Source organism: Bidens hawaiensis, unplaced genomic scaffold (assembly GCF_021521415.1).
Source record: "Bidens hawaiensis isolate Kalapana, Puna unplaced genomic scaffold, B.hawaiensis_p1.1 tig00001461_1, whole genome shotgun sequence".
NCBI classification, from domain to species: domain Eukaryota; kingdom Viridiplantae; phylum Streptophyta; class Magnoliopsida; order Asterales; family Asteraceae; genus Bidens; species Bidens hawaiensis.
In genome coordinates this window covers 3,730,883-3,743,121 of record NW_027491082.1, presented here as the reverse complement: position 1 = coordinate 3,743,121, position 12,239 = coordinate 3,730,883, and the positions used below count along the sequence as shown (strand labels likewise).

General features: G+C 33.8%; 1 protein-coding gene across 1 annotated transcript; it reads left to right on the top strand.

The window, feature by feature from the left end:
- The first annotated feature begins 6,628 nt into the window (after nt 1–6,628).
- Nucleotides 6,629–8,398, top strand: LOC143577341 (aquaporin TIP1-1-like). The gene is made up of 2 exons (XM_077061196.1): nt 6,629–7,076; nt 8,030–8,398. The coding sequence occupies exons 1-2, from the start codon at nt 6,693–6,695 to the stop codon at nt 8,396–8,398; spliced, it is 753 nt and encodes a 250-aa protein (XP_076917311.1). The 5' UTR covers nt 6,629–6,692.
- Nucleotides 8,399–12,239: the final 3,841 nt, after the last annotated feature.

The window sequence follows — 12,239 nt, the reverse complement described above, 5'->3', positions numbered from 1 at the left end:
TTACCTTCTACCTCCACCTCAACACCCATTTTGCTTTTCCCCGGACCACTCCCTATGCTCTATAAGCAAAAATAGATTGTCCAAAACAAATTTTGCAGTGCCTTTGGGCATATGCAAGGTGTGCAGCTGCACATGACACGCTAACCCCATGGGCCAATGGTATTGTTTTGTTTAATGTTATCACACTTAATTATCATTTTATTACTGGTGTGTGTGTATGTGTGTATGTGTGTGTGAGTTTATATTAAGGGCCTATTTTTTTTTACACACGCAGGGCCTTTAAGGATCCACGTGCTCTCAAGGATGACCAGGGGCGGACATAGAGTGTTAGCAGGAGTAGCCTCCGCTATCCCTCAACGTCTTACCGGTAGCGTAAAAAAAAAATTTCGGTCGGTTTTCATGGTTTCATTACCCCTAAACAAAAAATAACGTTACCCCTGAACAAAAAATAAGCCCAACTGAATAATTAAACCCAATAAATTGACAAAAAAAAAAAAAGAAACAGGCAACGTCTCACTGTAGTCTGTAGGTATGTTCACGGTTCACCCACTGGCCACTGTAGCCACCACCGCCACTAGTCCGCCGCCCGCCAGTCCACCGCCACCGCCGTCCACTGCCACCGCCATCCACCCATCATTCTACTGTCTCCATCTTCGATTCTTCCCGGTAAGAACTAATTAAGATTTATTGTATATTTGTATATAGGGATTTAGCCATTTAGGGTTATGTTTCAATTGGAATTAGTTTGGGATTTAGGGTTTATGTTTAAATTGGAATCGATTAGGTATTTAGCTTTTAGTTTTATGTCTAAATTGGAATTGATATTAGGTTTTGGTTCAAATTTTGTTTAGGGAACTTTGAAGATGAATAAACAATCTCTCATTAGCAACCTTTTTAAACGTCAAAGAAAAAAAATGATGACATCGGTTCCCCATCAAGTTTAAATATTCCAACTTCAAGTTCAAATATGGTTAATGAATTGCAAGAAAATGAAGATATCGGTCCAAGTTCAAATATTCCTTCGGCTTCAAGATTGAAATGTTAGATATGGCGGAAAGTTATGGTAATCAAAGAAACCGAAAGAATGTCATTACTAATCGACATCATTTTGAGTTTTAAGTTTTTAATACGGTTTTGGATATGCAAATTCAAGAACTTGGAAATAGATTTAGTGAGGTTTCAACTAGTTTGCTAGAAAATATGTCGGGTTTAAATCCTTGTGATTCGTTTTCTAAGTTTGACATATCTAAGATAGTGGATTTTTCAGAGATGTATCCGAACGATTTTACTAACCAAGAAAGAGGGTGTATTTCGGGTGATCTTTCGACCTTTTATTACACTTTAAAGGAAGATGAGAAATTTCCAAATCTTGGTGGAATGGATGATCTTGCTCGTGTAATGGTGGAAACCGGAAAACACACAACTTTTCCTTTGGTTTATCAAATATTGAAGCTAGTGTTGGTTTTACCGGTTGCAACCGCAACCGTTGAACGATGTTTTTCTAAAATGAAGCTTATCAAGACGGATTTGCGCAATCGAATGGATGATGGGTATTTGAACAATGCTTTAATTTGTGCGGTCGAAAGAGAAACGTTCGATAAAGTAAATGAAGAAGATGTAATAGCTCGATTTCAAGCGTTTAAAGACCGAAGAGGAGAAATTAACAGCCCGTGTATTTAAATTTATTTGTTGTCGTTTTTTTATATTTGTTTCGTTAGCATTGCATGAACTATGGGAAAAAAAAAATTTTGAGCACTACCCCTAAGTTTCAAGTTTAGATCCGTCACTGGGGATTACCCTTTTTTTCATGTAAACTTGAATACCTAGAACTTCAACTTCCATCATAGGAGACACTCTGGGGAGGAAATCATACATTATTGTCGAAAGTTAGTCATTACACGCTCTAGTTTAACTCAAAAACTTTACACTAAACTTAATAGCTTGTTAAAATATTATGAAATATGCTCCTCGTGGTGTAAGTCAGAGTTAAGCTCAAACTAAACACTAGAAACCGCCTTTAAACAAGCAAACCCTCTCAAATTCAATTTGGTAGCTCAAAAATGTTTAAAGAAATCAACTCAACTCCAGTGAAATCCTAATCAATACTAAGAGATAATTTAAGTCGAAACGCTTGAGCTTGATTTGTAATAAGTTTTATGTAGCAATCATTAGTCACAGTCTTATTGTTAATTGAAATGATATATTGTGTTTGACAATATCATTACAAAAGATTAATGAAATGTAGAAATGAGTTTTCGTTGCGTATGAAATTAAATTAATTAGAAGATATGCATAAGTTTGCAAGTGATTCATCCTTACATGGCATCATTATCATTCGAGTGTAGGAATACTCTTAGAATAATCAATAGTTCCAAGTCAACTATGTATACGACTGAAAAATTATTTATCAATTTGATCTGAACCGAAAATTCTATAATCAAGTTATTTATGATATCTATATATTATATGAACTAAACCAAATAAACAATAAAAAACCTGAATAAATGAAATTGCTAAATTATATCACTTTATCAAGTAAATGGTTCTAGATGAACCACGTTTGTATTAACTTCTTCATTAGCTTTGAGATTACTAAATGCTAGGTTTGGCAATTTTAGGAATACATTGACATGTGACATAAACCAAACATAAAAATAAATAAGTTCTGGTTTTGCTGATCTAAATTATGATGTTTAGGTTGATATATCTAACTAATATTAAATTAACATGTTTTTTACATACGGGACAACACATTTACATATTTAAAACTAGAATAAAGAAGCTATAATTTATAAATTTAACATGTCTGCCCTATTTAACAAGTTTACAACTTAATTTATTCGCAAACTTCTTTGCAATCTGCAGACCAATTTTAACATATCAACAGGTAGATCATTAAGATAAAGTAGTTCAAAAGTTTGTAGTACACCAATATAGTTAGTTAAATGTGAAATCTCTCATTTTTAGTAGAAAAATAATATTCTTAGAATAATACTTTAAAAAATAATGAGCTATAACTTGTATACTTTTTATTTAAATATGAATTTGAAATATGATATATTGGTATTTTATATACTTCTCTTTAATTATGTTATCGCCTTCCATTCTTTCTTATACAAAAAATTAATAATTAATAATACCCCGTAGAGATGGAATATTCGCATTTTGTTTGCAATTAAAATATATTAACCAGGTTTAATAAAAATTCACAAATCAATCATGATTAGTTATCAAATATTTCCACTTAGTGCTTGCAATGTGATTTGCTCAATCCCATTTAAATAATTGTGGGCACTTCGTTCGTTTCCGAAACTACGTCTACAAGAACACAAGGAATATGTAATTAACTAGATTTTATCCCCCCGTATTACGGGGTTGTTTTACATTATTCATTTTTAATAATTATATATGTATATTTGGATTTTAATTTTATTTATTGTAAGAAAGTTAATAATCAATATACTTGAGGTTTGATGAAAAAATGGTTTCACAAATAAATGATATGTTATCATCCGGTTTAAAAGCTATCTGGGTTTGGTGATACCCATTACCCGTTTGTTTTCTTTATTATAAAATTGTTTTTTAATTATAAATATAAGAAAGTTGTTGTTTTAAAAAAAATAAAAAAATAATAATAATATCTTTTTTTAAAATAAGATAGGATATTAATTTTTAGTATATCACTATTTTATAGGATTTTCATATCAACTATTTAATGAGATTAATTTTTAATATAATTAGATGTTATAACCCGTTTAAGAGCTATTTGGGTTTGGTGAGACCTTTACCCGTGAATTCGGGTCAAATGCTTGAGAAGCCTACATTTACAAATAAAACAATCTGATGGTTTGAGAGAATGGTTGTTTTTACATTTTTCGTTTTTTAATATTTAGTTTTTGAATTTTAATTTTCTTTATTGTAAGAAAGTTAATAATATATTTAGGGTTTGATGATAAAAGGGTTTCATAAATAAATGATATGTTATAACCTGTTTAAAAGCTATCTGGATTTGGTGACCCATGCCCGCTTATGTTTTTTACTATAAATTTTTTTATTAATTATAAATAGATATTAGATTTTAGGATATCCCTATTTTATAGAATTTTCACATCAAATAATTGGTAAAATTAATTTTTAATTTAATGAGATGTTATAACCCGTTTAAAAGCTATCTGGTTTTGGTAAGACTCATATCCATAAGTTTGGGTTAAATCAATGAGAGGACTCCATTTAAAAATCAAGTAATCTGGTGGCTTCCATAAAAGGAGGGAGCGATCACATCGTGACACGTAGGATTTTAGAGGTTTCGTTTATATATATTATTATAGATAGATGTAATTGATTAACGTACATAATTGGAAAGTTTGTGGGTTAGGTATGCTTGGTAACATATTGAAACATCACTTGTACATAACCAATAAGATTAAGGGGGTGTTTAGATAAGCTTTTAAAATTATTTTTATGTTTATTTGTTTTTTGAAAGGAAAAAATTATTTTTAAAAAGCTCTAATTTAAAGCTTTTGGAAAAGCTTTATTAAACACATTTTGCTTTTAAACAAGTAAATAAGTAGTTTTAAAAGCTCACCCAAACACTCGTAAGTAAATCTTGTGTTGGACAAGCGTCCTTTAAAAGGTCATAACAAGAAAACCAATGAGTACATTTGAATCTAAAAGAACTCTGTTAGACGATAATCGGATGTTGGCCATGCTAATTAAGTTATAATTTAAGGATCATTGAAATGTCATTATACATAATTGAGGCTTCACTCTATTAAAAAAAACAACATAATTGAGGCTTCATAATATGACAAAGGCAAGTGCTACCCTATCCTATCATACACTTTTTCCACATATTTAGTAAAAGGTTGTCATTTTAGGATATGGAGCTTAATTTAGACCACAAACTCTTTTTAAGTTTCAAAAGAAGAAAAAACTCAAAGCCATAAATACAGGTCGAGGCACTTAAATATAATGCTATTTCTACTAAATTTTAAATCTATTTATTTCTAAATTAAAAATGTAAAAATAATTATACTGAAATTGTCTATTAAAAATATTACATTTTGAGAGTTTTTCCTAGATGTGTTAAACTGATAGTGTTTGTGGATTGAGGAGTTAATCCGAAAGAACCCGGAAACCAGATATAAATCTGAACATGATTATGAATCCGAAAATCATGTTAGGAACATGAATCTAAACATAACCTTTTTACAAGTAAACACAACCCGTTTAAACAAAAAAAAGAATATCGTCGTTTAAACTACAGAATCTCATTCTCGTTTCTTTTTTTATCTTTTAAATTGGCATAAATAGTCGAACTTAAGTTACAACATAGGATACACTTAATCAAAAAAATTATAAAGTTTTGTGGACTAAACGGGTCATCTCATGCATATTTGACAAAAACTCACACGTATAAATTTGGATTTAACCTCAAACCAACTAATTGATTTTTTGGAACGACGAAAATATTATAGGCAAATCTCTTATTTCACTCGGCGATTTGATTAGAAGGAGAAAACATGTGGTAAATTATCATGATATTTTTATGATTATGAAGTAAAACACCTTGTTTAATTCTAGATCCAGATAGAATTTTTATTTAATTAAATATATATATATATAACAGTTCAATTATTTAATCAAAAGTAGCTTCTTCGTGGGGGTATACGTCGTCTGATTGAATAATATATATCCACAACGTGGATGTGTCTGTTTAGTTTATCCATTGATTCGCTGGACTGACAGAGTGGACTCGTTAAATCATTCCAAAAACAAACTTAATCCAAAACAACAAAGTATTATTAAACTATTGACTTATTAGAAAAATATTAGAATTTCTTAACTAGAGTAAAATAAATAAAGAAATGTAAACAAAGTTAAAGCCAATTAGTTATCCGGTTTACATAATAACATCTAATAGTTATGTATTGTTTTTTTTCCCCTACCATCATTTCTTATATATAATAATATTAAACACATTAATTTAGGGCCGACCCAAGACCAAAATACATAGAAAACCCAAAACTGAAAATTGGACCTTCACATAAATACGAGTATCGGGTATTTTAGGTTCGGTTCTTCAGGTTTGTAGGCAAAAAGTGAAACTGACAAAAAGGGTTGATACCCAACCTGACCCGAAACCGAAATGAACTGGATATACATGACCCAAAAATAGTCGGTTAACCCGGTCCTTGGCCAGATACCCAACCCAAAACCGAAATGAACGGGATACATGACCCGATAAATAACCGATTGTTACACTACACTTACAGGTTTCGATCTTTTACGGTCTGGTTTACGGGTTTTTCGGTCCAGCCATAATTATGCACACCCTACATTAATTAGCTAGTTCTTGTTACTTTTATTATTAATGTTTCAAACAAATTACGAAACAGTAACTAAATTTATTATTTTGTCATCCTATAGTTTTCACTATTCGTCAAAGACTCAATAGTGAAATGACTTAAAACACTTAATTCGTTTTAAAAAGGTAATCTTGTGCCAAACTATTAAAATACATAACCGATTAAGACCAAAAGAAGGTTTACCCTTAACTTGTGACCGGCAAACCGGCAATAGCAGGTAAAACACAACCCTAAACCAGTATATAAACACCTCATTTTCATGCAAAGTGCAAACCAGCTCAACCCACTCTCCACCCTACCTCCACCGTCCGATCACTCTCCACCATGCCGATCCGTTCAGTCGCCGTGGGCCACCACCACGAGTTCACTCACCCGGACACCGTCAAGGCCGGTGTGGCTGAGTTCATCTCCACCCTCATCTTCGTCTTTGCCGGTTCAGGTTCCGGCATGGCATTTAGCAAGCTGACCAGTGATGGTGCTGCAACCCCGACCGGGTTGGTGGCGGCTTCGATTGCGCATGCTTTTGCCTTGTTTGTTGCGGTTTCGGTGGGTGCGAATATCTCCGGTGGACATGTTAACCCTGCTGTCACCTTTGGTGCCTTTGTTGGTGGCAATATTACGTTTTTCCGTGGTGTTGTTTATGTCATCGCTCAGTTGCTTGGATCCACCGTTGCTTGCTTGCTACTCAAGTTTGTCACTAATGATATGGTAAGATTAGTTCAAAATTATTTTTTAGTGCTTGAAAAATGTTTAAACTATGACAGTTTCCGTAAGGGGTCTGCTATAGCTTATACATACATAATACATAATTTCACACCATTTTAAATGGTCGTTCGGATAGAGGTTAGGCTGTGTTTGACCAAAAAATTTTAAAGTTCAACCGTTTATGGTTAGAGTGACCGTTCGGAATATAGAGGTTTGATGACCGTTTTTACAAAAAAATTTCAAGTTCGAATAGAGGTAGGAAGACCGTTTGTAATATAAAAATTTTCAAAGTTTGACTATTTATAGTTAGAATGACTGTCTAAATATTAACTGGACGGTCCTTCTAGTCAATAATTTTCAAAGTTTTATTTTCTGGTCAACAGTCATTTAACTGCTTTGTAGAAGACGATTTTATGGTGTAAAATCATATGAGGTGATGTGGCTATAGGATGAACCTTTTCATAATTATATATGAAACTAGAAAAAGGATGATAAACAAAATACGTATGGACTATTTTGACACCTTAGATCTTAGTTACGTATAGGCCAAAAGCACTAAAGGATTCATAAAATTTCGTAGCATTGGCAAAAATTAGTTAGGTCAACTTTAAACGTGACAGATTTTAGTCAGGTAGCTTCAATAGAAGAATAAATAATATCAATAAACAATCAACTAAACAAAAAATAAAGTAAAATTAGAAATAAAATAAAAAAATTGTTGAAACAACAAAAATATTGTGAAAATTGTAGAGCTACAAAAGTAAAAAATAATAATTTTATATGTGTCCCTATTATACTTCTACTTTCCAAGTTTAGGACCTAAAAATTACTTCTAATAAAAACTTCTAAACCTTTTTTATTTTATCAAATATACGTTTTAAATTCCTTTGTAAAATATAACTTGTAGTCTACAAGTCTTGTACTCATATGAAAGGGTAAATATGATTTGTTGACAGGCTGTTGGTGCTTTCTCCTTGTCCGCTGGCGTTGGAGTTTCAAACGCTTTGGTCTTCGAGATCGTCATGACCTTCGGGCTTGTCTACACCATCTACGCCACCGCAGTTGACCCAAAGAAGGGTAGTTTGGGAACAATTGCACCAATTGCAATTGGTTTCATTGTTGGAGCAAACATCTTGGCTGGTGGAGCATTCACCGGTGCATCCATGAACCCAGCGGTGTCTTTCGGACCCGCCTTGGTGAGCTGGACCTGGGCCAACCACTGGATTTACTGGGTTGGGCCTTTGGTTGGTGGTGGGCTTGCTGGGCTTATCTATGAGCTACTCTTCATCAACCAAACCCATGACCATTTGCCCACATCTGCCTAGAGATGTTCAAAACGGTTTGGGACTAGGAACCGGAACCGGTTCCTAACCGATTCCTATATTCAAAACCCCATTTTAAACCGGTTCCAGGCAGGTTAGGGAACCGAACCGGTTCTCCCACCCTCGGACCCCTAACCTATCTAACCGGTTCTTACCAGTTCCTAACCCGGTTCCTGTACTGTAACCGGTTACAGTGTAAAATTTTTTTTTTTTTTTCGTTTTTCGTTTGCGATTTGGATTCTAAACTACGATTCGTATTTGTATAACATGAAAAATAAAAAAAACAATTAACATAAAATTCATTTTATTTACTTTAAGAAGTTCAAAAAAAAAAGGTTACATGTTTTAAAATCTTCAAAAACAAACTAACAAAACATTAAACTTATAAATATAAAGTTGTGACATATTATTTCTAGAAAAGCCTTCTTGTTCGTCGTAATTATTGAGCGGCGACTTCTTCCTCGGAATTACTTGTAGAAATGCCTTCTTGTTCGTCGTGCACTCGAACATCAAGTGGTGTTTCATCTTCGAGAGTGGTTACGTGTTGAATACGATCGATTGAGTCCAAGTGATCCTTTAAGCAAATGCACATCTCCACCGACTCCGAATTTAGTCTTGTTCTTCTCACCGATATTACCCTGCCACTAAGAGAACAAGCGGATTCCGAAGCTACCGTAGAAGCTTGGACGGTTAGTAAATCACGGGCCATGGTGGCAAGAATCGGAAACTCGGTTTCCTTTACCTTCCACCAAGCCAAGACATCAAAAGTGCCATATTCCTCTTCGGATAAACCGGTAGAGTAATCATTTGCACTATACATTCCTAGTTCGCTTGAATGGGTGTTACCCCTTTGTTTTTTAGCCGTTACGTTGCGAACGGTGTTCATAAGGCTAATCATGGGATCTCGTACTCTAGTAGCACTTGAACTTGATGAAGACCCCCCCCCCCCCGGCATAGGCATGTGTATGTTTGACCCATATTTATTTAAATAAAAGTCATACATAAATTTAAAATTCAAGTTAAAATAATTTTTTGCCTCTGTTGAAAAGTTTGGGTCAACTTCATGCATATCTAAGGCTGAAAAAATTTCGTCTATCACACATTCAACCCCCGTAACATTTAACATTGGGTTTAAAGCGGCGGCGCAAGTAAAAACCGATGGCAATTCAAGAAAGTATTTTTTTAATTTAAACTTCATTGGTAATATGATGTTTGAAAACATTGGACTTTTATTTTCAAATTCTTTAAGATTGTTAACCATTAAAAATAACTCCGAAAGAACCAAGGGACTTGTCGGATAATACGTTCCCGATAGTTTCGTAGTTGATGTTTTAAAAACTTCAAGAAAAGTCGATAAGTCATTGATAATTTCTCATTTCTCATTTGAAAAGGGGATTGCCAAATCATTCTCGCCAAGACTAGAATGAAACATTTGTAAAGTATGAAACATTTGTAAAGTTTCTCTTTGTTCCAAAGCACTTTGAAACATTATGCAAGTGGAATTCCATCGATGAGGTACATCCTAATTAGCTCCCAAAGCTTTTCTTCCCGTATCTTTACAAAATTTTCTATATTCCATTTGTCTTTTTTTACTTTTCTTAAAAACTTCATGTATCATTAGTCTAAAATCGTTTATAACCGATGTAACCTCATCCGAAGCAAGTCCGTCTTGCACGACTAAATTAATGATATGTGCAACACACCTTGAGTGAAAAAATACACCATTGCAAATCGGCGTATATTTTAATTTTAATTTATCAACCGCCGATGTATTATTCGACGCGTTATCAAATGCCATTGAAAATATTTTATTTTCTAGTTTATAAGTTTTTATAACATAATCTAAAATTTCAAACAAATTATCTCCCGTATGTGGATACTCAAAGAGTTCGAAAGCAATGGTGCGTTTCATCATTTCCCACGATGACGGGTCTACCCAATGAGCGGTGACACAACGATAAGATTCGGGTAGACCATGTGGAGCCGACCAAACATCACTAGTTAAGTTTATTCCCGTATTTATATTTTCAAAATATGCAATTAGTACCTCTTTGGCCTTCTTCCACAATTTTAAACAATAACGTTTAAGAGTATGACGACTTACGTGAGTGTATTGTGGTTGAAGCGTATCTCGAATCATGGCGGTTAAGCGAGGGTTGTCGAAGTGGCTAAACGGCAAAGCTTCTTGAATCACAAACTTCGCCATACGATCTTGAACTCGATCAATTTGGTATGTAAATATTCCGCCTTCACTGTCCATTTGCGTTTGTTGCGAATCGACGTTCTTTTTCAACGCCTTGCAATACGGTTTTTCGATGTGTTTCTTCAAATTTGAATTCGAAAGTGGGTTTAAATAAACCCCACAAAACTTGCACCGAGCCTTCAATGAATGGTCACTCAATTCAACCAAATCCCAATTGCACCAAATCTCTTGATTACGATTATGAGGTACAATACGAACGAAACTTGGTTCGGCGTTGGAACCTTGACCAACCGATGATTGTGAGGCAGCCATAACAACAAATATGAATATAGAAGAAGAGAAAACAAGAGATTAGAGAACTCAAAACGTTGTAATAGCGTTTTTTTGTATTTTTTTGCGTTCGGGTTTGCGTTTTGAGTGTTGTGATGAACCCATGACACCAAATACCTATTTATACTAGTAGTGGGGTGCTTGGGGGAGCCAAAAAACGGCTATTTTTGACCCTAACGGTCAAAAAACGGCCAAAAAAACGATTTCCAACGGCTATAATCGATCCAACGGCTAGAACCGGTTCCTAATCGGTTCCGGATGGTTCGGTTCCAGAACCGGTTCCGGTTCGGTTCCGGTTCCTACCCGCCCCCACTCAGAAATGCAAGAACCGGTCACGGATCATCGGGTTGAATCAGATAGGGTCCGGTTCCTACAAAAAACGGGTAGGAACCGGTTCGGGTCCGGTTCGGGTCCACCGGTTCGGTTCCAGGAACCGGTTTTTTTGATCATCTCTACATCTGCCTAAATTTATTTTAAAAAATGGTTTTATGTTAATTTAATTTGTGATGATTGGTGTCTTGATTGATTGTCATTTGTTGATATTGGATTGTGAATTCTCCATATCATTTGATGATTTGTAAAATTTGCTGGTTGTGTTGAATATTTAATGTGTCTTTTTGTTTCTTTTGTTTATGCATTGGACATTTTTCAAGAGAAATGAATGAAAATAATGTTTTCCTAAGTTGTATACATATATTTTTACTTTTATGCTACTACAGAAAGGAACATATGTGAGCAGTTTAGGCCGTCGCTTAAATGCTAGTGGCTAACACACCAAACAAATATAAAATTAGTTCCAATTTGTTTAGTGATTATATTTTTTTGTTTGACATGAATTGAAAATATGCGAATCTTGTTTACTAATAGTGGTGTATAAGTTTTGGCTCAACTGAACTGTTATAAACCTTGGTACTTCAAGTTAAATTTGAATAAATAATCACTAATCAATTATTAGGATACATATATGTTCCAGACATGCCACACAATTTAAAAAGGTTTTCCATTTATTACAGAAGTTTTATAATACTAAAATATCTAATGAAAGTTGAGTAACTTTACAAAAACAAAAGGCTTCATCTGAGTTAACAGATAGATAACTTAATTTCTATTGGGTGAACTTTCCGCTTGCTAATTATGACGATATTTTTTCATATTCTTCTTGATTTGAAGTCTTTATTACTAATTCATTTTGATATACATAGTGATTGAATGACACTTAAAAGGTAAAATACAAAATAACAAAGATTATTCGGCATGTTCATGAAATAGTTTATATAGATAGGTACTGCACATAGAAAATCCTTTTCGAGT

Bases quoted from the DNA above. Each gene is read 5' to 3' on its own strand.
- LOC143577341 (XM_077061196.1), top strand. From the start codon at position 6,693: ATGCCGATCCGTTCAGTCGCCGTGGGCCACCACCACGAGTTCACTCAC. The intron at 7,077-8,029 runs GTAAGATTAGTT...ATTTGTTGACAG, and splicing joins AGTTTGTCACTAATGATATG to GCTGTTGGTGCTTTCTCCTT.